This window comes from Lagenorhynchus albirostris, chromosome 12, assembly GCF_949774975.1.
Source record: "Lagenorhynchus albirostris chromosome 12, mLagAlb1.1, whole genome shotgun sequence".
NCBI lineage: Eukaryota > Metazoa > Chordata > Mammalia > Artiodactyla > Delphinidae > Lagenorhynchus > Lagenorhynchus albirostris.
In genome coordinates this window covers 9537509-9565242 of record NC_083106.1, presented here as the reverse complement: position 1 = coordinate 9565242, position 27734 = coordinate 9537509, and the positions used below count along the sequence as shown (strand labels likewise).

The following is a 27734-nucleotide window of genomic DNA, read 5'->3' as shown; positions in this document are numbered from 1 at the left end:
TTGAAACAGATTTTTTTCTCCCTCTTAATATGGTACGAACCATTTGACCTCATCTATAACAGGTGTATGGTAGTCCGTTATATGATCCTTTGTCATAATTCTTTTAACCAATGCCCTCTATTGACATTTAAGTTGTTCTCAGTTTTTAATAATAAAAAACAGTGTTGCAATCAACATGCATGAAAATTTCCTTAGGTCAAATGCCTAAGAGTGCTGGGTCAAAGGATATGTATGCTGTTAAGGTTTTGAGATATATAGCCAAATTGTTCCTCAAAAGGTTGTATTAATTTATATTCTCACCAAAAGTACATGAGATGCCTATTCTCTCCCATTGGTCTCTCACCAATGCTAAATGTTATCATTTAAAACTAACCTTTGACTTCATTTGTTTGAAACTGGGGGGAGCAAATCACAAACTTCTTAAATATATTTACTGACATATTTCCTTCTATGTGTGTGTTGCCTGTTCGTTTTTGCCCATTTTCTTACTGCAGTATGTCTTTTTCCTAATCATTTGTAAGAGCTCTTTAAAGATATTACCCTTTGTTATATGTGACACAAATATGTTCCTACTTTATTGTTTGCATTTTATGGAATTTTTTGACATACAGGTTTAAAAATTTTACCTATTCAGAACTATCCATCTTTTCTTTATGTATGCTGCCTTGTCATATATTTAGAAAAGACTTCCTCAACCCCCAAATCTTAAGTTTATGTATATTTTTCTAGTTCTTGTACCTTTTTATTTTTTACATTTAAATCTTTGGTATAAGATTTGAGGTATGGCTCCAACTTTAGATTTTTTCCCCCTAAAAGATTAACTGTTTATCCTAATTCCATTTATTGGATAATCCAAGCTTCCCCTACTGATCTGAAATTCCATATTTATCAAATACGGAATCATAGAATTTGCATTTATTTGGGATTGTTCTATTTTGTTTCAATGTTTCATTTCCCCCCCCAGGACAATTATTTCCCATTATTTTACTTTTGCAAATATTGTCACCTGTGTATTCTTCCAGATGAAGCTTAGAATCATTTTTTTCCACGTTGTCAAAATATCCCCAAATCATATTGGGACTTTGATTAGCAGTGTAATAGATACATAAAGTCATCTAGGAAGAACTGATGTGTTTAAAATACAGGATCTTCCGCTCTAGGATAGAGAATGTCTCTCCATGTTTTTCAAAATCTCCTTAACTTCTCTATATTGTTTTATAGTTGTCTTCATATGAGACCTACCTACCATTTTTTTTGTTAATTCCTAGAATTTTGTGATTATTTTTTTTACCCCCTTATAGTTTCGAAATGGTTACTGCCAATATATATTTTAAAACTTCTGAAATTTATAGACAGATTTATAATAGCCAACTTACTCAAGATTCTCATTCATTTTAACCAGTCTATGTTGACTAAAGAGAGAAAAGTATAGGATCATAATAGATGGGCATTTTTTTTCATTATAGTGTATTTATAAATAGTATCCACTTGTTCTACACTGGCATCCTTAATTTTCTTTTCCTCAGTGCTAAAGATAAAATCTTATAACATCTTACACAGAATGAGCTATAAGCCAGTCCTTGCATTCAGGGCCCGGCTACTGCCCTCATATTAATGCCACTCAAATTTCAATAAAAGCCCATCAGATTTTCCTGGTGATGATGGTGAAGCACCGCCCTGCCCTCGCATGATTTCTAGTGCCCCGTTTTTACCTTTGTTCTCGTCTCCTTGTCTTACAATGTTGCAAACACTGACAACCCAAATTGATCTCTATCCTTGTACAATACGTAGTAGCTTCTGACACTGCAGGAACTGTGCCCCGTGGAGCAGAAACACACACAAATGCTTCTCGCTCTGGCCTTCAGTAGAAGAATTGATTTTCATTTATGCAGCACAGCAGTTTTGTGTGTGTGTGTTCACAGAACTCGGACCAAATTTGAGGGAAATTAAAACTTTGCAAGGACAAAGCCACCTTTATTTTGTTTATGTTTAAGGACAAGGCTTTGGCATTCATGTGGAAAAAAAACATTGTGGCAAAAAATAAGGTAGTCATTAATTTTCATTTTTCTTTGAGCATGTTTCGGATTAACTCAGTTAAACTAAAAAGGTCATAGCTACTAAGCACTCTCTTTTTCTTCTGCCTTTAATTGCATTAATGAATAATATATATATATATGCAGATAGATAGATGATAGATAGATAGATAGATAGATAGATAGATTTATTTTGCCCTATAGGATCTGGACAGGCCTCCCAAAAAGAAATTGTGATAATTATCAACATCATAGCATTTGACAGTTCAAGGTGTTTCCATGAACTACAATGCCCTTGAACTACAGGTAAATTATCATAGTTTAAATGTGGAGAAACTGAGGCCTATTTTCTCCACTGGATCAAAAAACCATCACTCTCTTCGTCAGTGCCATTCGATGTTCCCTTTTTCTGGAATGTAGGCTTGCAGAATTATTTTATTTATTTTTGTTTGTTTTGTCTGCACCACATGGCACGTGGGATCTTAATTTCCTGACCAGGGATCAAACCTGTGCCCCCTGCATTGGAAGCATGGAGTCTTAACCACTGGACCACCAGGGAAGTCCCCAGAATTATTTTGAAGAATATTGGATTTATAGTCATGGAATTATTTTTGCAACAGTATGAAGGTTGATGTTTACCACTCCGTAGTCACAGTTAAAATTCATCCTCGTAGCCATCTCCTTAACTGTAGGAGAACACACAAAGGAGGATGAAATCTCCCCTTCAATGAAATTTAATTTAATTGTCCTTTCTTACCTGAACTTGGCTTCCACTCCAGACCGTAGCTATTGTCTGTCATGGTATTTTTCTCTCTGTGCCACCTGGAACCACAGCACAAATAGGTTGAGAATCACTGCCCTGGGTGATCTTGATCATCAGCCAAGTTTAAGATCTGTTATTAAAAATGATTTGTTTTGGGCTTCCCTGGTGGCGCAGTGGTTGAGAGTCCGCCTGCCGATGCAGGGGACACGGGTTCGTGCCCTGGTCCGGGAAGATCCCACATGCCGCGGAGCGGCTGGGCCCGTGAGCCATGGCCGCTGAGCCTGCGCGTCCGGAGCCTGTGCTCCGCAACGGGAGACGCCACAACAGTGAGAGGCCCGCGTACCGCAAAAAAAAAAAAAAAAAAGATCCTTATTTTTAAGGAGCTGGCTCATGCACTGGTGGGGCTGGCAAGTTTGAAATTTGTTGGGTAAGCTGGAAAGTCAGGCAAGAGTTGATGTTGCAGTCTTGAGTCCCAGTTACTCAGGGCAGCAGGCTGGACACCCAGGTGGGGTTTCTTAGATTGCAGTCTGGAGGAGAATTTCTTCTACTTCGGGGAACCTCAGTCTTTGTTTTAAGGCGTGCAACAGATTGGCTGAGGCCCTCCCATGTTAAGGAGGGTCATCTGCTTTACTCAAAGTCTGCTGATTTCAATGCTAATCTCACCTAAACATACCTTCGAAGCGACAGCTAGACTGGTGTTTGACTAACATCTGGGCACAGAGCTTAGCCAAGTTGACATGAAACTAATGATCAAGCTTCCGTTTGCACTTAGACTGAAGGCCAACATCCCAAACCTGACTCCAGGGCTCTGAGCGCTCTAGCCCCTGCCCTCCTCCTCCCTGCCTGTCTCCCGTTCACTCTGTATCCTGGTCACACTGGCCTCCCATCGGTCCTGGATATGCCAGCTGCCTGCTGTCCCGAGAGCAGTACACAAGTTGCTCCCTCTGCCTGAGATGCCCTGCTTCCCACTCCCGGCGTGCGTGCACACTCACACACACACAAGCAGGAGCTCCCACGCACGTTGCCTAGGGAAGCCCTACTCAGTCGTCCTTCAGATTCAGAAGAGGCAGCCTCCCCTGCTCTCTGACTCGCAACAACACTGCGTAATGATGCACGTAGTTGTACGATTATTTCACTCAGGTCTGTCTCCGCCACTAGACTGTAAATCGTTGAAGGCAGGGGCCAGGTCTCCTCAAAGGTCTGTGTTGCCCACCAGGGTGCCTCCAACTCTCATAGGTGTTGAGAGAGTGAACGAACGATTTGGGCCTTGAATGTGGTCTGTCGTCCAGTCCTCGTAGGACTCGTCCCAGCAACGTACGGCCTGCCCTCGCCTGTGGCTCCCCCCACGTCAGCTTCGCTTGCTGTGGCCTTGCAGATGCTCTCTGCTCCACCTTGGGATGAGCTCCCCTAAGCAGAAGAGACCCCCGTCTACCCACCTCGTGGCTCAGGCTTGAAACTCTGCCTGCCTGAGCCTCACCTGAGGCGTCAGCTTCAGTCCTTGAAGATAAGCACTGAAGACAAAGTGACTGGGCAAAGCTTTTAACTGGAGGGGACTGTCCCCCCCTCCATGAGCCCTCATCTGCATTTTTGTATGTAAGCATTTGTGGAGGCAAAGCTACTGCCACCCAATATATTCATGAGAAAATACTCACATTTTTACTGTCTTGAGTGGAAATAACCAGTATCTGTAGACCAGAATTTGCTGTACCTTTTCCCGCAAACACTTAAAATAATAGAAGTTGACTTGTCTGACATTTAGTCATTGTTAATATTTTCCTATAAACTTGGAAGTTTACAAACTGTAAGCTAAGAGATTGTCTTAAATGGCTCTAAAAATAACTATCTTCCTTTGCGATAGATCAACCGTTCCAAGGTTGGGTAGTTTGTGTCCCAGATGCCTCAGAGCATCAATGAAATGAACCTTATGAAAATTTCAGATTCGTTGGATCCAACAGCTGTCCTCCAGCACATGCAATCCATATAGTCATGAAGGCTTGGGTATAAAGCAAATCAGACTTTCCCTGTGACTTTTATCCTAATGCAGAGGTGCTTTATCTTCATTCCGGCTAAATGCCTATTAGTAGAGTTTCCTCCCGTTCTGGCAGGTGTGCCGTCAGCTGGTGAATGGTCTGTGAAACACCAGTGCACCAGGGAATGACACTGTTCTGCATCCTTCTGATAAAGGAAAAGAATCTTAATCTACATCTTTTGTAAATTGGGATTTTTTTTCCCTTTGCCTTTGAAAAAAGCAGACTTCCATTACCTTATATGGTGAATTTCAGCAGTTGTTAAAATTCATCAATTTTGTCCCTGAATTTGGGGCAGGATTAAATCAGGGGCGGACAAATGAGTCTCTCAGAATGTTAGCACTCTGTGATTCCTCCCAAGAAAAGGTGACTTGTGTGTTGGAGAGTGGGTCTGAAATGTGCATACATTAACGAACAACTTACCTGAGACTCTGACAAGCCCAGGCTTTCTCTTTGAGTGAAAAACTGAGTGAGCGGGCAGTTTTGTGTCCCTGAACTTGCACGGAACAGCTGCCCTTCCCCTCTCCCCAGCTCTCCTAATTCTTTGCCCGTAGGCTGACTGTGAGGTTAATACTGGACGGAGATTCTGTGACTGTTTCTGCCCCTGTGCTAACAACTCCAGCAATTTGGAGGCGGTGAGGTGGAGAGACTTTGTGAAGAAGAAGGTCACTTCAACCTTTTAAGTTTTCTTTCAAAACGTTAGTGTATAAAAATGTCCTTGAAAAATACTGACTCATATAAGCTTGCAGAACTGTTAAGAGGTTTTCCTCCCCCAATTCTAGTGTTCTTCATCCATTAGCTATTGCAGACTCTGATTATTCTTTTTCAGCAGCTGTATTTGAAACCACAAAGGGCAGCCCTAAGAAGCAGAGACACCATTGTTGCCAACAACAAAAGCCAAAACCCAAACCACAGAGTAATTGAGGATTAGGATGGGAACACCACCTTCTGGGCCCCGGGACGCAGGCCACGGGCGCTTGTCACCCTCGGGGATGAGAAGCCTTTCATGACCGGCCATTGGTGCCAGCCTGAATGTCGAAGAGGCATTTCTTTTGTCCTCAGGTGTGTGTGTGAAGCCTTGGGTTTCAAGGCTCCATTGTTCCCATCTGCCCTGGATGCGGGCGTTCCAGAAAGCCTTTGGTCTGGGGCGACTGTTGAACATATTTTATGAAAGAAATGACAATTGGGGGGTACCTTGAGGTAGGCAGCTACCCATATTGCCTGGCCCTCCCAGGTGGCACTGACTAGCTTTGCGAGATGGGCCTTTGGACCAGCAAAGGCTGTAAAGAGGACACGTAAAGAGGAGCTTCAGAAGGACCTTGCGAGAGGTGTTCCTGGGGAAGGGCGAGTCACCGGGCTGTGCGACTCTGACCGGTGGGCGTGGAGAAGCAGGGACACCGGTCCTGCGCCTCCCAGCATCATTCCTCCCTACCTGCCAGAACTGGCCTCCGGTGGGCGTGGAGAAGCAGGGACACCGGTCCTGCGCTTCCCAGCATCATTCCTCCCTACCTGCCAGAACTGGCCTCCGGTGGGCGTGGAGAAGCAGGGACACCGGTCCTGCGCTTCCCAGCATCATTCCTCCCTACCTGCCAGAACTGGCCTTCCATTCAGCAAGCAGTTCCTGGGGACCTACTGTGTGTAGGCCCTCTGCAGGACAGGGGAAACATGAAAGCACTAGGGCGTGGTCCCTGCCCTGGCGCCGCGGCGTTTGGGGGAAGACACGGAGATAAATCCTCGTGGGCACCACGCCGGCAGAGGACCCAGGTTGTCCCTTGGGCCTGTGAACCCCACCAGCAGAGGACAAGTCTGTTTAGTTCCTGTTACATCCGCAGCTGCCAGCACAGGGCTGGCACCTACGAGCCCAGCACAGATCTATTGACTAGATACATGCACGAGCTAGGTGCAGCGAGAGCCCAAGAGAGGAAGGAAGTGACACAGCTTTCAAGGCATTTCCATAGGAGAAGCTTGAACCGGACCTTCTAGGTTGAGTATCTGGAGGGCAGGGAGGCCCGGGCGGAGAAGAGATGCCTGGAAGCGTGAACAGCGATGCCTGCTCCGGGGCCGCAAGGAGGCCACTGCCTCGGGCTCAGGCCGGGTAAGATTGCGCGGCCGGGCACACGGACGACCTGGGGCACCGCACCAGAGGCCAGGGTTTCTCCTTCGCCAGACTTGCACTTAGGAAGCAGGCTCTGAAGGCCAGGAGGAGAGCAGACCAGGTGTGTCAGGGGACCCAGGGCTCATCAAACAGCCCGGCAGGACCCCTTGCTGACCACTCCCCACGCGACATCTCTGTTCATTTCTGGGTCCTCCACCGCCTCCGGTGCAGTATTTTGCATAAAGTAAATAATGCATAAATACCGGTTGATTTTTTTTTTTCCCTTAGTTCTGTGGTCCTTCAGTCCCTTCAGGGCCTAGGTGGGCCCTGATTCCAGGTCCTCTGATTCTTCCATTCTTTTACATAAAGAGCTCTCCAAATATTCAGTCAAAAAGTTTTTGGTTTGGGTTTAATTCTTAAGCTTCAGGGTACCATGTCTATTGAATTCCAGCTTCCGCTCAAATTTTTATCAATGATTTCATCTTTCAAAAATGTACTTTAGAACTATAAGATCACTAGAGTTGGTCTTAAGGAGTGCGGGTAAATACTTTTTAAAGTCATCGTTACTCAGAACTAGGCTTTTTTTTAGGAGTCGCTCTAGTGGATAAGTTTGTCATTCCTGCTTCTTAAAATATTTTTCTTGACAAGCCAATTTTTAAACTTTTCTGGTTAAAGTAACACAACTATTATTGATTGGGTTATTGTTCTTTCTAAACCTCTATCTGACTTTCTAGTTTTCCTACGCGTGTTTTCAAGAGCTAAATAGATGCAGGGGGTGTCGCAGCTGACATAAGGCTAGCGAGGCACCGAGTCATAGTTAATTTAGGCCCCGGCGGCATCCAGTTGGCACTGGAAGAGCTGCGACCTTATCTCTGATGTGTTCAAAGCCAGTTATTTTTACCCTGATGCTTCAGGAAGTGCGCAGCCACTCCGTCTCTTTGTTTTCTTATCACACAATCAGTTGAGATGCTGCCCTCTTTCCAGCGTATGTGCTTTGGAAGTTGGCCCCTCTCCAGATGCCTGCTGAACTTAGCCCTGTTTAATAGGGCAGCCACTTGGGGTGCCAGGCAGGTGGGGGACATGCCAAGAGAGGGTGTCCTGCTTGGCCAGAGTCCTTGGGATGGTGCCACAGCTGTTTAATTACTCAGGTGGAATGACTGTCCTCAGCGGGGATGGAGAGCAGAAGGGCTGCTCGTTACTCGCCGTGTCCCCGCTCCGTACTGCCTTCTCTCCCTCAGGTGTTCCTGAACTCTGACCTCTCCTTCTACAACCTCCTTGTGGAACTTTAATTTTCCATGAAGAGTAAATGGCTTGGAACCACTCAAAATGTTTGCCCTACAGATGGGGTTGGTATCTTCACACATATCAAAGCCTTAGGCGAAAGGGCTGTGGGCAGATTTCAGGCCTCAGAGAGCCTCTTAAAGAACATTGGGGGGCTTCCCTGGTGGCGCAGTGGTTGAGAGTCCGCCTGCCGATGCAGGGGACGCGGGTTCGTGCCCCGGTCCGGGAGGATCCCACGTGCCGCGGAGCGGCTGGGCCCGTGAGCCATGGCCGCTGAGCCTGCGCGTCCGGAGCCTGTGCTCCGCAACGGGAGAGGCCACAACAGTGAGAGGCCCGCGTACCGCAAAAAAAAAAAAAAAGAACATTGGGGTAAAGGGGGCACCTCCTGAAATCATGCCTTGTGAGCTGTGAATTCTGTGAGTGAGCGCAGCCCTGGGGGGACAGAGGCTGCAGCTCTGCAGATTCCATCGGCTGTCCCTGATCACCGGGTTCTCCACGTGGAAATGCTTGGGCGGCTGGCTGGGATTTGTGAAGCGGCCCCTCCCTGTGTGCAGAGTTTCTCCAAGTTGCTGTGTTCTCTAGGTTTAGCTCTCTGTCATACCTGTGAGTGTGTCTGGGCACACAACAACGAGAACGTGAGAGGAAGAGGTGCGTGTGACGTGTGATGGGCAGCGTTTACAGGCATCCGGGAGCAGGGTCCTCAAACGTTAAGGTGCACGACACCCCCTGGAGTGGAGGGGGCTGGTGGTCTCAGTAGATGCAGATTCCGATTCGGGAGCTCTGGGGCGGGACTGAGAGAGAATGTGCTTCTCTGACAAGCTCTCGGGTGCTGCCTGGACCGCAGTGACAAGGCCCTGATTCCCATACCTGGGGAGCTTTTAAGACCTCTGATGCCGGGCTGCACCCCACCAATGAAATCAGAATATCTGAGAGCAGGACAGTAGCATCTGTAGTTTTGAAAGCTCTCCATGTAATTCTCGCCCAGGTTGAGTCCGTGGCTGGGAGGGGGTGGGGAGAGCTGAGTGGAGGATGGGACTCATTCCTATCACTTTGGAAATTTACCGAGAGTATGTTGCAGCTGTTGCCATCTGATAGTGTATGAATTGAAACGAATTCAGTGTTACCAGCGCTGTTTTAAAAGAACACCATGAAGTTTCCCAAGAGTTCCTCCAGCCGCCAGGCTCTGCTGCACCTGTGTTTATCAGCCGCAGAGTCCCAGCTGAAGCCCTCACAGATATTCTTGCTGTTCCCCATTTACCCGTGGCCTTCTGTTCCTGTGGCGCAGCTTGTGACCTCAATTCTTTGTGGCTGTGAGGGGTCTAGATGGGAAGAAAATGTTTTATCTTCCTGTAGAGCAGGGGTCCTCAACCCTACAGCACATTAGAATCACCCTGGGCGATTCTGATTTATCGGGTCTGGGGCAGGGTCCCTGCACTAGGGGAGTTTGAAAAGCTCCCTGGGTGATTCTAATGTGAACTCAGGGATGAGAGCCAGGTTATAAGATAAAGTGAAACTTGAACAAAAAATAATACATATTTGTATTTTCTTCAACATTTAAAAAAACTGGTTCTAAAAAAGAAAAATGCTGTTCAGACAATAAAATATAGAAATTGTTTTTTTAAATAGACATGGAATGATTTATTTAAATCTGTATACCCCACCCCCCAACCCAATATCTGGTATTTTTGAGGAGGCCGAGGTGCAAAGTGGGGAGATTCTTGAGCCGGCGTCGGAGAAGCGAAATGTTCCTGATGTGAATATCACGCACTGTATTAATTAGGACAGCGCTAGCTGGTGTAGGATCCCCGTGCATGTGTGCACAGTCATTCAGGGGGCCACAGTGTATGTCTCCAGGGTGGCCTGCGGAAGGGGGGAGACAGTGGGTGGGGTTCAGGGGAGGCTCCCACCGGCTGGGCGGGGCCACGTGTACTTGCACCCCATTGGGCAGAACTCAGTCACGTGGCCACTGCAGCGTGTGTGGAATTGTCAGCGCAGCCCCAAGACCTCGAGGAGCCCGAAGGTTGCGGCACGGCCAGCCTTCGGTGTCCTACCGCATTTGTGTGTCTAGGGGTCAGGTGCCTCCCAGCAAGGCGCTGGCTGTGGGCCCTGCACTTGGAAATGCAGATTCCAGGCCTACTAGGTGCGGGAGCCTGCAGAGCTTAAGTGCTATGTTAAGCCCCTGTGCTCTTGTCTTCTTTTCTCCACAGATATCGCAAACGGCACCAGTTCAGGGGGGTACCGCCCACCTCCCAGAACCAAGGAAGTCATCATCAATGGCCAGACTGTGAAACTTAAATATTGTTTCACCTGCAAGATTTTCCGGCCCCCTCGTGCCTCTCATTGTAGCCTTTGCGATAACTGCGTAGGTGAGTAGAAACAGAAATTGCCTCTGTCCCACCTCTAATGTTTGTGCTAAAATGTCTGTAGCTGATGGAGTAGAGATTTCCTGTGAATAGACCTGTGCTAAAGAGAGTCAGCATGTGTGTCTCTTTAATCCTTCAGAACTAAACAGCTCGATAATAGTTAATATTTCAACCGTATTGCCTCCTGCCCCTGATCCCGTTCACCAAGCCTAGCGTTGCCAAATCTTTTTTCTTTTTACATCCTACAACACCACGAGGACAGCAGAACGTCCTAGGCCTTCTCCTCCCGGGTACACAAGACCAGAGGGGGCGTTCTTTGTGCCCTGGAGCTGCCGGTCGGCAGACACTTGAAATAAAACCATTTCACCCCTAGATCCTCCATTGCCCAAGGAGCTGGCTGCACGCATAGCCAGACTCTCCCAGCTCCTCAGAGGAGCATTGTGCTTGGGTAGCCGGAGGCATCTGAAGCCCAAGGAGAGGAAAAGGGGAGAGGCCGAGAGACTTCTGGGCCTACAGTTAGGATCGTAACAGGCTAGGAAACAGGCAGAGGGAACAGGGTGGAGCACAGAGGGCCTCAAATGTAAGACTTGGCCCTACTGTTAGGCTGCCACCACCCCAGCGCAGGATTTTTACAGCTGATGTGGGTGCCAACCCCTTGGAATTACTTGGGCAGCACTTCCTGTCACTTCAGACTGAGCGCTACTACCCACACCCGCAGACCATCTTCCCCCCCTGGGATGGAGCTTCTCAGAGATGAGTTTGGCAAGGAGCTGGTGGAAGCCCCAAGTGACAGGAAGGGTGGTGAGAAGTGGACTGAGGCTTTGCCACATGGGGGAAGACCCCCAGTTCTTCAGTCCCATAGCCTGCCTCTAAAAGGAATAACCAGGGATTTTCCTGGGTGAATAGACGTGGAAATCCTGTTAACCTCACACCTGAAAGGATAGAACGCCTCAGAACAAACCTTGTTTCCCTTAGTAACACATTATCAATTACCAACCCTTTTCGAGCCTATCAGAATTTGTAGTCTCAATTCTTCTTCAGAAAAAAAAAAAGTTATATAATGTTTCCTGCTGTGCAAAGCCATTTTCCTTTTATTTGTCTGAAATTTACTTTATCCTCACTTTAATAATCTACAGTTTGGTAGAAAGCCCATGTTTTCCCTCTCAGGCATTTTTTTTGGTTTTATTCACTTGGAAAAATTACTTTTAGCCTTTGCCTCCGTAGCAAAACAGCATGGAATTTTGTTGTCTTTCCCAAGTAGTAAGAACCAGTTAAGAGCCTGGAATCTGGTACCCTGTGGCCTGGGTACGAATACTAGCTTCATGACTTAGACAAGCAACCTCAACTCTCTATGCCTTGGTTTTCTCATCTCTACAATGGTGTCAATAGGAGTGCCTACCTCATGGGATGGTTAACAGAGTAAATGAGTTAACGCATGCGGAGCACTTAGACCGGTGCCTGGCTTTGGGCAAATGCTCTGTGATTGTTAGCTGCTCTTCTGTTATTACTACTGCTCCCTTGACATTTTTGATTGGCTTTCTCTGGCCAATTTCTTGATCTACTGTATCCCTTTACAGGTATGGTGACCAAAACTATACCTGGTCCTCTATGTGAGGACACACACCAGGGTTTCTACAAGGACACATGACAGCCTTTGTGTGATACCCTTCCTGATGACTTCAGCCCCAGTGGCCATCCCATGCCCTTCTCGAGCATACTTTTAAGCCGGAGCAGCACCGTGGCCTAAATGTCTTCAGGGGAATAATCTGTAGGGATTCAGAGGACCCTTTCTTGGGTTGTAATTTTGATATTATATGATGAAATATTATATGATGGAATATATATATATATTTCGTTCACATAAAATCTTTTGCATGTCTTCTTCTGGAGGTCTAATGACTTGTTCCAGTTGGCATTTATAGGAAGGGAGTTGTTTCCTACAAACCTGAAGAGTTTACGGGGCATCTCCTTCTCTTTATCATTTATAAAAATGTTTACCCATTACTAGACACCTGACTGTCAGTTGGTCTCAATCTTCTGTCTTCTGTCTCTAGGCTAGATTCCTAATCATGATAAAACATTCCTCTCTATCTCATAGTGTTTTAAAATTCTCTTCAGATCATACTGTAAAACACTTTCTGAAAGTTCATCTAATTCCCTCATGTGTCCCCTCCATCACCCATAGGTAAACATAGGTTTACATGTTCCTTAAAGAACCCTGATGAATTAGATGTAAAATCATCTTACCAGAATTATATATGTAGTTAATGGTGTACTTCTCCTATAGTATAACGGTATAAGATAGTACCCTTTCTTATAGAAACTACCAGCTGAGAAAATAAGAGCCATCAGTCTGTAATACCCAGGAGCCCTTCTGATAGGTTCTGAGCAACCTTTCTGACAAATCCAAGTCACATGCTAATCCAGAACTCCACGAGCAAGCATGGGGAGATGCAGAACAGCAAAGGGAAAGGAGAGGAAGCGGGGAGGTTGGGATGGGCTCAGAGGAGGAGACTGGATGAAGAGCGCATTGACAACAGCTGCCTCCAAGCATCATTTGACGGCCCTAGCGCTGGAGGTTGGCAAACCCTGATCAGGGCCCCACTGTGTGGAGGACAGGTGAGATAAATACAGTTGATGTAAAATAAAGCTACTCACTGCACTCGGGGAACAACGACACAACGACTCAAACCTACATGGTTTTGGTTTTCCAGTTCATTAGACTACATTTGGGCCTTTGGTGTGACCCATTAACTGACCAACGAACTGGACCTTGTGCATTTGGGAAAAGAGAGTGGAAAGCAAATGTCTCCAACTGAGAAGTATAATTGCAGAGTTTGCCACTATTTTATTTTTAGATAGAAAGCTTTTATTGAAAGAATTCTACTTTTTGCAGCCACGGGAAAAAAAGAATACAGTGATGTGCTGAAAGCCAGGGTCTACACATGTGGCTTCCCTTCCCTTGTAATGAATGGGTTTGGCTTGGTCCTTCCTAGGCACACAAATAAATGTCACTTTGCACTGGGAGGGGGGAGATGAAAATACAGCTTCCCAGGCAGTTCAGAAGCATATTTTTCTTTGTTAAATAAGTTTGAAATGAGAACAGAATGGTAGGGGCTGCGTAATTGGAGTTGAGGACTAAGGGAAAAGCTTTCTTGGGGAGCAAACTCTGTTACTAACATAGAACAGGTTAGCAAAGCCAGGCGGTTGGGACATGGCTATAGGGACAGACAGACCCAGAACTGAATCCTGGTACTGTCCTTGGATAATGTTGGAACCTGGGCAGGTTATCTGGCCACCCCCACAGGGTTTCCACATCTGTAAAATGGGGTGATCCTAGTACTGCCTCATAGGTTTCTTTTAAGGATGAAGTGAGATAGTGCCGAGCAAGCCCAGACCTGGCGCGCACCGAGGGCTCACAGAGGGCTCGCCAGTGGTGTTATCGTGCGTAACAGGAGAGCTGCCGAGCTGCTCCCGGGGAACTGCATAGAGCAAACGTTGTCTTCACAGAATGATGGGAGTCCCCTTGTTTTCCTGTAATCTGGGAGGCTTTGGGTGATCTGCAGCTGCAGGAATGAATATATCCTCTCTCTCTCTTTGTCTCTTTGTCTTTTTTTTAATCTCTGTTTCTCTCTCATTGTCTCTCTGTGTTGCCATCAGATCGCTTCTGCACATTGAAACAGAGCATTGGGGGTTGTTTGTTCTTCCAGGCAATTTTTTTTTTTTTACATCTTTATTGGAGTATAATTGGTTTACAATGGTGTGTTAGTTTCAGCTTTATAACAAAGCGAATCAGTTATACATATACATATGTTCCCATATCTCTTCCCTCCTGCGTCTCCCCCCCTCCCACCCTCCCTATCCCACCCCTCCAGGCGGTCACAAAGCACCGAGCTGATCTCCCTGTGCTATGCGGCTGCTTCCCACTAGCTATCTACCTTACGTTTGGTAGTGCATATATGTCCATGCCTCTCTCTCGCTTTGTCACAGCTTACCCTTCCCCCTCCCCGTATCCTCAAGTCCATTCTCTAGTAGGTCTGTGTTTCCAGGCAATTTTTGACGTTATAAAATATTTTGACACAACTGACAGCTGGGGCCAAGGAGCCACCTCTGCTCGCTCAGACCCTTAGGATCCCTCAGGTCATTAAAGGAAGAGTAACAGAAGGAGCTGGAAAGCAAAACATACCCTTGTGAGGTCTTCTCAGACTCACTAAGTATGTTCCAGCCCCAGCTGAGCCCCTTCCACATCGCCCCAACCAGGGTGGACCCTTTCAGGGAAGTCTGTCCTTTGGGGGGCTCTGGCCCAGTGCCAGACAGCCAGCAACTTTCCCTGGCATTGGGTATTTTTAACACAACCGAAACCTGTAATAAAATGCGATTTACTTGAAAGTAATTTATGCACGCGCTGTGAACTAAACTAAGTTTGCTAAACAGTAAAAAGGAGCACTGCAAGCGTTTGCAAGCCTGCTCTACGGGAGTCTGTCTGACTTGGACCAGCCCAGAGGCAGCAGCACCTGGGTCCCAGACCTGCTGCCTGGTCCATCTCTGCTTCCACCATGCCATGTCTGGAGGTGCTGTGAGGACAGAGAAGGTGGTGCACGAAGCCCTCGAGCTGTGTCAGCCGCTGCAGAGCTCTCGGCGGCACCAGCCTCCTCCGTCATCGGGGGCGGGGGGGGGGTGCCCTGGCCCCATTTTCACCTGTCCCCTTCTGTCATTTCTGATGTGGATGGCGCAAAGAACCTCCAGACACCCTCTGCAGGGACTCAGTGCCCACTTACTCTTGTTTTTGGGAGAGCTTCACGGTCGTCTTCAAAAGCTCACTCTCCCTCTCCTGGGCACTGTACTACGCTCTCCCTTCCAGCCCACAGTGTCTCCCCCACCCCCACCCCCCCATCCAACTGCTTCCTCTGAGATATTGGTTTCTGAGCTGAGACTGCAGATGTCTTGTCTGTTGCGTACCCTCTGCTGAGCCCAGTTACTGCTTCACAGTTGTACTCAATATTAAGAGGTCTGAAATATCTGAGATTTAGAATCACAGCTGCCTTCTGGTGTGGGGTAGCACACTGGCATTTCTTTTAAACGATTTGGGTATGGTGAGAAGGGTATTAGTTTTACATAGGGAAGCATATCATTTGAAGGGAATGGAGCAAGCTGGCATTTATAGCCTCCCAGGGACCCCAAAAAACGAGGGATTTACTGTGCCCCTCCTAGTTTCCAGTATCCTTGCTTTTTACTGACATTTAATGAGCACCTATGTGTCAGGCACTGTGCTAGCATCTAGATGCATCAAAATAAAATACAGTCCCCAAGAATGATTCTTAAGAACAGACCAAAGAGAATTCAAGGCCAGGAAGCATTGTATTTATCATATTACGTGGATCAAAAAAGAGTAATTTTATGTTAGTAAAGAGTACATTTAAAAATTCAGTCATCAACATATATGCATCAAATAACATTGCATCAAAATGCATAAAGTAAAAATTGTTAGAAAACACACGGATAATTTGGTATAACATAATGCTAGTGAGAAACAATAATATACCTCTGGTCTTGTTGGCTCAGGTAAACAAAATAAAAGTAAGAAAATAAAAGATAATGAATATATAATTAATAAATATATGCTGAACTTTGTTTCTGCAAAGTATACTTACCTTTTTGAACTGATTGTGGAACACTAGCAAAATTAATCATACTGGCTGCACAGAAATTCCTAACTTCCTGAAAGCAGATATTACACAGACTGTGTCACCTAATGACGTAACAATGAAACTAGAAATCAATCACAAAAATATAAATACACAAACCTAACCAATTATAATGTTTTTTAAGAACCTTTTCATCAACTCTTGGGTGGCAGGGACTTCAAAATTGCACTTGTGGAACAGTTAGAAAATGACAATAAGAACAATGCAAAATAAAACTTCATCCCAGTCAGAATTCTAAATTCTAACCGCACAAAAGAGTTAACCTAGGCAGAAAAGGAGTTATCTGGAAAACTATCAGGTAGCCCATAGAAAGGAAGGAGGAGGCTGCGGAACCAGGCTCGGCAGCCTGGAAGAGCCAGGGGAGGCTCCTGCAGTAGGATGTCCCAGGAGGCACGAGCGCCACAGCAAGATGTTTGTGACACCACCCCTGAGTTCTGACTCTGCGGCTACCATCAGCTCGGAACTGTGACTGTCTGCAAGGACCATGGGCTCTGGATTCAGAGATCTGCGGGGTGGGAGCCCCTGGGCCTGTTTCATTTCCACACCCAAGCAGCCAGCGAGACGCGCCGGGGGAGGTAGCTGCCCCACTTTCAGCTTCTGTAACAGGGGGTGGAGGGCGGGGCCTACCTCCCACCTATTTTGGGATTCTCCACAAACAGGAAGCTTACTTGGATGGTGGACGGCCAATGAAATTAGAAGTTTTCAGAAGTCTAGTACAAAAAACAAAACCGAATTTAGAAGCAACTAGAGGAACAGAGCAGCCATCTCAAGAAGATAGAAAAAAGAAGAGCAAAATAAACTTCAGAAAAACAGGAAGAAAACCATTAGTAACCTAGAAAACAGAAAGATAAATATGATACCAGATCTAATTCTTTGGCAAGTAAGCAACAAAAAGATAAACTTCTGGTGAGACCAAAGGAGAGAAAATAACAAAGTGGAAATAACAGATTCAAGTGAGACATTCTCTCCACAAACTTCTGTATAAATTTAATGCAGTTTGAGGCAGGAGACAAGATTAAAAATGTACAGTTTGACTACCAATACCATTTTGGGAAAATTATTGGATTTTTGGAAACTGTTTACTGTTCATGTGCGGGCTGCCCCTAAGCTTTCCGTGGTGGCGCACAGGCTGGGTTCTTCTGCTCCTGAGGGCTTCCAGCCCCTTTGTGTTAATCTTTGCTTTAGTTTTTTTCTTAGTGTCTGGAGTTTTATCCTTTTTGGTTTAAGCAACAGGTCCTGTAACTAAAAAATATATCAAACAACCTAATTAATGCTTTTGGATTCAAGAAGTTGATCATGTTTCCACCCTCTCCCATTCACTGACCTCTCTGGAGAGTTTCTGTTTGCCTTAGACCAGCAGTAATTGTGTCTCCACCTCCGACTTGAAATGAATAAATACAGACGTGGGATCTTTTAGCTGAAAACAAACTGGGAGGTTTTTCTTTCCACAGATAATCTATTGTAGTGCACCAAGGGTTTAATGAAACTTGCAAAATGACAGATAACTTCAAGGCATATTACTGTCATTGTCATGTAACTCACACTGTGCAAGATTGTGGAGAGAGCCGGAATTCATTTCACGTCTGTGCGGAAGACTGTTCATAAAAGGTTTTATTCATTGATATGAAGAAACTCAGAGCCAAATGTAGCAGCCTCTAAACAATGTAAAAGACTTTGGGGCGTGTATTTTTGGCACTAACTTATTCCCGGTTTTCTTAAAAGCAACTCAAGTCCTTTTCAGAAAGTGATGGGAGTTTTAATTAAGTCTCTCGTTATCAATGATTCGTTGTTATTAGCTCAAGTGACAGATGGCAGAATTCCAAGTAACCTTCCTGACTCATTTGACCATAAAATGTCATTCTTTCCTGGAAGACTTTCATCTTCTCTTATGTCAAATTGAAACCTTTCCTGGTTGTCAGTACGTTCTTTTTTCTGTCTCTTCCTACCAGTTCACATTTCCTGGATTTCACTATTGGTTCCCGTCTCCTGGGAGCCAATAGTTCTTCTGTTGGTTCTTCTGTAACCTCTTCTTGGCCATCCCCCAGCTCTTCTCTTGGCCTCCCTCATCCTCCATGGATTCTTCATGCTGTAGCTGGAGACACCCTTTTGTTTCAGCCAGATAAGCTGGTCCCTTCTCTTTCTCAACATGTCCTTCCCACAATTTGAGCCCCTGTGTTCTGCCACCAAGAGTTTCTTCCAAAAAAATTAAAATCAAGAAAGTCTAGAGGTGCTTTTGAGGCAATAACCAAAATAAAATAAAATTCTACAAAGTCTCTCAACTTTCAGAAGAATTTCCTTCATAATATGTTTGTCATAGGTGTAAGTACATGTAAGTAGATGTAAATTCCTCAAGATGGAGTACCCAGGCCTGGGAGTCTGCATTGTAGCAAAGTAAAAGGAGGTGGGGGTTATGCATGGTCAAGGTTGAGAGCCATGGGAACAGACTTTCTGTGACCCTCTCCGGGATCCATCACTGAGGTCAAGCCATCTGGGGGTGTTGGGGATTGCTCATCTCTCGTGGAGAGCAGCGGCCAGCAGTGAGGCCTCCTATGGGAGGTGGCCACTTCCAGAAGAGCACTACTATGGTGATTTGCACCCTTAAAAAATTAATATTAGTAAAATAGCTACCATCTTTGGAGCCTGTTAGAAGCCATGCATTGCAAGTATCATTTTACAAATGGAAGTTCATCAGTATTAGTACTTCTTCTGTAACTCACCTTAGGGCCATAGTCCCTCTGGGTGTCTGAGGTGGACATTGACATGGCCTGACAACACGGGTGAAGTCCACCAAGCTGAGTGGCTGGGCCAGGGCCCAGCGGGGGCTGTTGAGAGTCAAGAGGAGGAATCAGGCCATATCTGTAGAAAGCTCTGTAAAGCAGGTGTTCACCACTCATCCAAAAGTATTTCTTCATTGGCTGGTATATATGCAAGTAGAATGCAAAGAAGTGTTAAGATGGGCTTCCCGCCTTTGACAAGTTTTCTGCCGACTCATGAAAAGTGAACTAACATCATAAAGAAATATTTTAGGGAGTTCCCTGGTGGCCTAGTGGTTAGGGTTCCAGGCTTTCGCTGCCGTGGCCCAGTTTCAATCCCTGGTCAGGGAACTGAGCTCCCACAAGCCACACTGCGCAGCCAAAAAAAGAAAAAAAAAAACTGTTTGACCAGGTTGTAGCACTCAGGATATCTAGTCTGATCTTAGGAGGGTCATCTTAGACCAACTCCCATGAAGAGGAGAAATGGGAGGAAAGGCTGGAAAAATTCAATAGCAGTCACGCTGAAGCCCTTGGGTGCCTGTCGAGAAAGCGGAACTAGACTCAGCCACTAGTGCATCTTGCTCGAGCAGGAACCTGAGGTGGTCTGATCTCACACATCAGTGTAAAGTGAATCGGTGAGATGTCTTAGTTAGCTCTTAGTTAGCTCTTAGTTAGCTCTTAGTTAGCTCAGTGATGCAGTATGACAGACACCCTCCAGAATCTCAGTGGCTTTGAACGAACAGCCTTTCTTTTGCTCATGGGCCTGTGGGTCTCCTGGGGCAGCTCTGGGTTTGGCGCCAGGCATTGCTCAGGTTCAGGCTTCTCAGATTTGATTCTGGGACCCCGGCGGAAGGGACAGCAACTGCCAGGCATGTTCTCCTCGCTGGGGCCGGGGGGGGGCGGTCACTGGACCACATGATGGGGGCCAAAATATGCAGTGTCTCTTACAGCCTCTGCTTACGGCACATCTGCTTAGACTCCATGAGCCAACCAAGGCACATGCCCGTGACCAGGACCTGTCAGTGGGGCAGGGAAGGATACTGCCCCCTCAGGAAGGGGAGTAGTGAGTATTTGCTGAAATACAGCAATCTGTCACATGCAGGGAGACTCGAAGGCCAAAGATCAGTTACTTTCTAAGAAGCAGTTGTGTCTCATTCATCTTTTTAAAGCAGATGGCGCCTTAGAGAAGATGCCCAACAATCAGTTGTTTACTTGAGTTGCCAAGAATTGCAATTGGGCTCCAGCAACGGATTTGGGAACTAGGGAGGGCTAAGGATGCAACATACTTTACCAGCCCCAGAGTTTCTTCTTCCAAGATATTTGTGGCTGTATCAGCCCATCCAGCTGTTCTCTGTTGGGTGTTAAACAATAAATGTTTCACCAAATTCCACCCACTATTTGTAGGAGTTGGGCAGGACTGAGCTGTTAAAGGTTGGAAACTTGAATAGTGAAAAATAACCTGTATGCTTTAGTTTTGAAAGCTTAATACACGTTTGGACATTGTTTTTAAAAAGCTATAAAAATAATTCGGTTTGTTGGAACAGATTAAATTTTATCTTATTTTTAAAAGGTTGAGAAGTATTTTAAATAAAGGACTAATGGAAATTGGAATAAAGGAAGAAGATTCACTTATATAAGAACCTAGTACCTATGAAAATGTAATTATTATCTTTTTTGATAAAAGAAGTGAAATAGATACATAGAAACAAGTTATACTAAAATAACTTTCATCTTATGATGCCGTCACATATTTGCATATGGCTTCTGACTTTTGGAGGTAGTTCTGTGTATGTTATCTCATTTGCTGCTCACAACCAGCCTGGGCATTAGTCGAGGTAGAGAGTATCACCCCCATGTGCTACGGAACTCAAATTCAGAGAGGGCAGGAACTGTCCATGGTCACACAGCAAGACTCTAGCAGCTGGAAGCAGAAGGCAGCCTCCTAACCACTGTGTGAAAGTTCATAAACCACAGACTTAGAGCAGAGAGAAACCCAGCTGGGCCTGAAAGTCAGCAGCAGGTGGACAAGGAAGACCTAAACACATGAGACAATGTAATAATTTCTCCTCCAGCCTGGGAGAAACGCTCATCAGCCACCAGTTCGTGTCCGCCATGCGTGAGGCTCTGTGCCGGCCCGGGCCGGGGTGCAGCATGCAGAGAGAGCAGGAAGCTGAATCACACACGGTCACCAGCCTTTAAAGTCTTATAAAAGCTGCAGGGAGGGTGGGGAAGGTCAGTGTCTGGCACGACCTGGTCGGGCCCAAGCAAAGTCATAAGTAAGCTCAACTTGCTAGTGATTCCCCAGGATTATCAGGTTAACACGGCAAGATACATGTATAAGTACTTTAAATTTAAAAACATCTCTCATAGATGCATATGAAGATTATATTCCCCTCCTGAAATTATACTGCCTGAGCATCCTAGTGTTTGTATAACAGAGGCTCTCTGTACCTTGGATCAGGCCTTCTCCTCCCCAGTATTCCTGTTAGGCTTTAAAATCCCAGGGGAGAGTTTAATGGATCAGCAGGTGCTGGAAAGCTGATGGGACACCGCAACTTGAGTGGAAGCAGTGAGCCCCAAACCTGAGGAAGGTCACTGACCACATGGCCTGGACAGAGCAGGTTCCCCAAAAGGCCCAGAGCGAGAAATGAGATGCCACGAGGACACACAGCAGGACTGTGGCCCTACTGCCGAAGTGCAGCCTACTCCCTGGGCCTGACTCCCTCCAACCACAGGCCTGACCAGGCACTGAGACCCTTGCTTCTCAGCGTTGCTTAGTGCAGGGATTCCTGCCCTGGGCACCATGGATGGGATTCAGGGGGTCCAAGAGCTTGGATGGAAAACTCTGACATGTTTAATCTCACTAACCTCTAAATGAAATTTAATATTTCGTTCAATTATGAACACAGGCAACAAACCACATTAGTTGCATTCGTCACCACTGGAAACCACAGACATTTTCATATGACATTACAGACATTGAAAATAGATCATTTACATTTGCTATTTCAAAACCACAGTAGTTGATAAACTGTAGCTCTTATTATTTGGCATATGAATAAATAAGCTTGTATCCTACTGTGTCACAACTTTGAAACTAGTTTAAACTATTCTGAAGATGACATTTATTACTGATTTCAACATTAATAAGGTGGAAGGGTGCATGGCTTCATGAGACTGCTAACAGGGTTCATGGCACACAAACTAAGTTAAAAGTCTGGTTAAATCTTGTCTAGACTCTGCAGTTGTTAGAAAATAGACTCCTTAAGATGACAGGTAACATCTCTCCACCCCACCAGAGGGCTGGTGTTGATTTTTTCCAAGTAATCAGCAGTAACGTTTATTTCAAGAATGCCATTTTTAAAAGCTGCTTTTTTAAAAAAAGAAAAACTTTACTGGGCTTGTTCTTCCTTCCTCTCTTTCTTCCTCTTTCGCTCTTAACCGAAACACAGGTGTGCAGAGCACGCACACACACTCTCTCTCTCTCTCTCTCTCACACACACACACACACACACACACACACACACACAGCTTCCTGCACTGGGCAGTCAGGCCTGGGCCACCCACCCACCCGGGGTGCTTGCCAACCTGGTGTCCAGCCTGCTACAGATTCTTGGTGGTTTTCTGGGAGCATCTGTGTCACCCTTTCATTACAAAGGAGAGAACAGAAAGCTCAGGGGCAGGACGAGGACTGTGCCGCTGGCCTTTCCCAGCCTCCTCTCCAGCTCTGTGCTCTTGGGTAAATAGGGCCCTTCTTAAAAATTGCTGAGAATTTACTCCTTCCCATTGTTCTTGCCTCAGGCTGTTGATGCTACTGAGAAGTATTGGGAAGATAAGAGACCTTGGTATAAAGAAATTTAAATTTTCCCTCAAGAAATAATACAATATTATCTTAAATTTGAAGCCAAGATTGTTTCCAAGTCCCACATGGGTTTTCTCATGGTTTGTATCACATACATTTTCACTGAAAGTTAGCAAAAACAAGGTAGTGTTACAGAGTGTAGGCTCTTACATTCAATTCACAACAATATCGCAGTAGAGTGGTCTGCCATTTATCATGGGATAGAAGTAACCAGTTTTCTATCAAGCTGTTTGAGCCTGAAAAACCATTGCCTATTACTGATTTATGGGTTTGTTTTTCAGTCCAATAAATTGAGCCTAGAATGCATTGTTTTCCTCTTTGATCATGCTGAATATTTGCTGTAGGACAGGAAATCACCAGCATGTGTGCCTGGGGCTGTTATAATGCTGTGCTCAGGGAAGCGGGGAGCCTCTAGGCTAATAATCCTTTAGGGCTATGCACATGGCCATGTCAGCACTTCATTGGCCCACCTGTTTAAGGAATAACTTCTGACTGTTGCTGGTGTGTCAGGCTCTGTGCTAGGCAGGCACTGGGGAGACGATGGGGACAGTGAACAGCACAGCCCTGCCCGCAGAGCTTCCCTACTGAGGAACTCAGGTAGCTTCACAGACTCCTGTGGTACAGGGTCATGTGGGAGCGTATGGGAGAGGTTCCTAACCCAGAGGAAGGAGCATCCCATCTAAGACCAATGGATGCACAGGTCATAGGAGGATGACCTGTGCAGAGGCGCAGGGCAGCGGGAGGCGGGCAGACCCATGGGACTAGAGAAAGTGGAGATGCAGGCAGAGAGGGCTGCAGCCAGAGGAAAGACGCCTTCCAAGCCGCGCTGAGGGGCTTCAGTCTTATCCCAAGGGCAAGGGACAGTGGAGTGGACTTATCAACCGTGTGTCTCAGAAAGTGCTCTCTGTCTGCATTGCAGAGGGGGAACTGGTGGTGATAAGACAGGGCCAAGGAGATGGGTAGGAGGGCTGCAGCTACCCTATAACTAGGGAAGTAGCCGTGGAGATGGAAAGACGGCGTGGATGGATCCCAGAAATCCTCCAGAGGAAGAAGCCACGGAACTAAGTGCTTCATTAAATTCGTGGACTTGGGGCAAAGAAGAGTGAGTTTTCGATCCCTCTGTCTCCTGAGCGCATGACTATTTCCCCATATTAGGAAATTAATGCTTTTAAAGAAAAATCAAGTTCACGTATTTTCCGTCAGTCATGACACAATGACCTGAGTCTATAAAGTACATAGCTCAGTGTAACCACCGGAACCCTCTGGCTCTTGGTCCAGAACTGGATCTGCAGCAACTTAAACATGAGGACCCAGAGACAGTGACGTCAGCTTCAAGGAACTGGGTACCATGTGTGTCCAGCTGTGAGTAGTTGGCTGGTGTCTGAGGTCAGAGACAGTGAAGAAAAAAGGGGGGAAGGGGAGGAAAGAAGTGCTAGAAAATAGTAGGAAAAGAAATACAGAAGGGAGGGAGCAAGAAAGGCGAACGTGGAGAGGAAATGAGAGGTAGTGAGATGGAAGTGGCAGCAAAGGTGCTGGGTCAGAGCCGTCGGGGCTGAGAGGAAGCAGAGCTGGGGGGAGACGCGCCTCACCTGGCTCGGGGCTGCCCCGCAGCTGCTCAGAACGCCAGCTGTGCCCACAGGGCAGCCCCCTATCCAGAACCTTCCCCACCACCAGCATGACCCCTCCTCCCTGCTGTCCAGCTGTTTACAAAGTGACGTCACGAAGAACACTGAGAGCATCGTGGTGAGTGAGGTGGGCTGTTGAATGGTCTTTAGCCAAAAATGTTTCGGGCTGCTGCTAACGAGGAGTCCACTTTCAATCCTGCCCTAAACAGAAAGTGTCTTTCCCCCTCTCCTGAGGCCTCAGAACAGAGAACAGAGGAGGTGGAGACAGTGTCGAGAGGAGAAAGCAAATCCCGCGAGAAGCCGCAGATAACAAGGGACCGTCCACGGACAAAGGCTGGGCTCGGGGCGAGTGCTTCCCCGCGTGTGGGGGAAGGAGAGCCTTGCCTCAAGGTGTCAGGGAACAGCAAGGGGACCCCAGAGGTGCATCCGGCTGGACCGGTCCAGCCTCCTAGACTTGCTGGCTGAAAGTCTTCAGCATTTCCTTGGAGAGAAAAACTCAGAGATAACATCATAATGTGCATTTGTAGAACTTCTGCCCATGGCTTTGTAGGGTGAGTCCTCAGGGAGCCTCAGACATTCCCAACAGAGTCCTTCGCTGGCATCATAGAGGCCCAAGGGATGACCCCACCTCCCTTAAGTATCATTATCCACAGGCGGCTGAACTGGATAGATCCTACCTGAGTCAAGAATCTGGACCTAGAGTGAGAACAATCAAGTAAACTGCCCGCCCCCGTGAAGGTTCAGTGAGCTTGATTCTGTTCACATCCGTGGAAGCCTTCCCACAGCCTTGGGAGGCAGGGGTGGAGGGAGCGTTCACACACATAAATGAGGAATGGCAGGCAAGGTTGGCTCACAGCCTGGGAAGCAGGGCTACCCCCAGAGCCCCCTCAGAGCAGCCCTGCTCTTCGCAGGTTTGGGTCCTGGCTTGCTGGCCTGTCGAGTTCAGAGCCACCCTTTGGGACAGGCCCTGTCAGCTGAGCTCTCACACGGAACCAGCAAAGGCAGGATGCTGACGTGTTCATCTTCAGCAAATGACTCTATGACTGGTCCAACTATTTGGGCAGCCAATTCATAGTCAGAAGGCTAAGTTATAATCGTAGAATGAGAAACATAACCATCATGGGAAGCAGAACGTGCATGGCCAGCCCTGGGGCGGCTTTCTGGATACTTGGGACAGATATTCTCATGTAAGACCAGGAGCCGTCTACATGTATACTTCAGAAAAATGCTTTGTTAGAAGACTCTAATAGTTTAAAACAATGCATTTAAAGTAAATTTTAAAACACACATCTTTTCTTATTCTGTGCATTTATGTATTTAAAAACTGTTTTCAACAAAAGAAAGAGACTGTCTGTCTGGTGCTATATTTTGGAAAGTTCATCCTTCACCAACAGGAAGGGTCTCAACCACAGGATCTCTGGGGCATCCGGGCACATTCTCAGCCGGTCCTGGATTGCTGCCATGAAATCAACCACAGGTCCACGCACTGCACACATGCCCACTTCTAATGCAAAGGTAAATTGGACCTAATCCAGAGAAAAGTGATCTTTGACCGTGGTTTTATTTTTAGCTGACCAAGAAGTGCTCACCTCATTTCTGCCTGTAATTGTCCAACGACAGCTCTGTTTTAAAAACACTTCTTCGATACCCAAGAAAGCCACAGGCAACTACTTCGTGAAAGTCAGTTTCCGTTTGTCTTGCTCTCGCGGCATGTGTACCTCTTTGGCTCGCTCTGCCTCCCCTGATTTGTCTGTGGCTCCTGGCTTCGCGTCTCTGGGGAGTGAGCGTGCTCATCTCTGGTCTCGCTGCCTTCTGCCTTCCCGAAGTCTGTCTCTGTCTCTCAGGTTTATGTCTCCAGCTCAGGCCTCTCCTCAGAGCTCCAGACTTGGCAGATGCACCTGCTCTCCGGGCATCTCCACTTGGAGAGCCCAGAGACACCCCAAGTCAGCATTCCCCAGGACCCACACCTCGCGGAGCGCCAACGCCGTCCATCGGTTGCACGAGGCAAACACCAAATGTTTCGTATTTGGCTTCTTCCCCTCCCATCCTTCCCTACACAACCAGGCCCTGTACTTTTTCTTACTAGGTGGGTGCATTTCCCTCCCCTTACACTAGCATGGCCAACGGCAAGCTACCGTCATCTCTCACCTTGCCTGGGTGGGGGTCTCCTAGTGGACCCCACTACCATCCCAAACAGAATCTGAGCACACCACCTCTCTCCTTGAGTGTGCTTTCCTGCTGATGGCTCACAGGAAGGAGGCCCACATCCTTCACCTGGTCCACCAGATCTGTGCCCTGCCCCTCTCCAGCTCTGTGGTACCTCACGCCTTGCTGCCTGGACTCCAGCCCTGAGGGTCTCCTCTCAGTTCCTGGAAAAAGGCACATCTTCTCTGTGAAGTCCTCTCACGGAGGGCTCTGGGCTGGTTCCTAGGGAAGCACACCCCTCCCTGGGTTTTCTGTGCTCGGCCTTCACAGCTCTGGCCGGTTATTTGATGAAAGCCTCTGCCTGGTGGACGTGTAAGCTCCAAGAGGGCAGCTCTGTCTGTTCCTCACCAAGTGTTCTCAGCAACCTGCACCTCCCTGGCCTGCAGCTGCTCAGTTAACATTTGCTGAAGGAGGGAGGGAAGGACGGAAGGGAGGGAGGAAGGAGAAAAAGAGAATTGGATACTCCTTTGCCTGTATCTGCTTCACCTTTCCGGGGTACCTTTCTCTCAGTGACTAGGTTACTGTTCTCAACCGGAACAAAAAAGTTTCCTTCCCCCAGTCTAAACAAAACTCACCACTCACACCCTCAGACCTCCCAATGGTACAATTGAAAATTTTTAGACTCCAAGAGAAATGATAATTTTTAAAATTAAGTCTGATCAGGAACTGGTTACCCTGATACAGTTCTGGGAGGATGGAAATGACAATTTAAAATGACTCATAATGTATTTAGGCCTATTACAGATATAATTTATACATATATTTATTCACTCAGCAAGTATTTGAGGGCCTATCATGTACCAGCTGCCAATTTGAATAAAGCAGTAGCTTTCAAATTTTTTCCCCCTGCAACTCACAGTAAGAAATGCATTTTATATCGGAACTCAATTTACACAGATACTCAAAGTTTCATGCAGCCGTACTTGAGTATATGAGATGCCTTGATATTTTCTATTTTATTCTTTTTTTTTTAATGTTGGGCACGACCAACTAAACTAATTTTATGACTCACTACTTGATCA

The 27734-nt window shown here is 46.5% G+C and overlaps 1 protein-coding gene across 4 annotated transcripts in view; it reads left to right on the top strand.

Annotated features, from left to right (window-relative positions):
* The window catches only part of ZDHHC14 (zinc finger DHHC-type palmitoyltransferase 14), a 272373-nt gene that overhangs the window by 192906 nt on the left and 51733 nt on the right, over positions 1-27734 (top strand). For all 4 annotated transcript variants that reach the window (XM_060167377.1, XM_060167375.1, XM_060167373.1 and 1 more), the window contains exon 3: positions 10407-10565. In XM_060167377.1, the coding sequence (XP_060023360.1) occupies positions 10407-10565 (159 nt within the window). The remainder of the gene's footprint in view (positions 1-10406; positions 10566-27734) is intronic.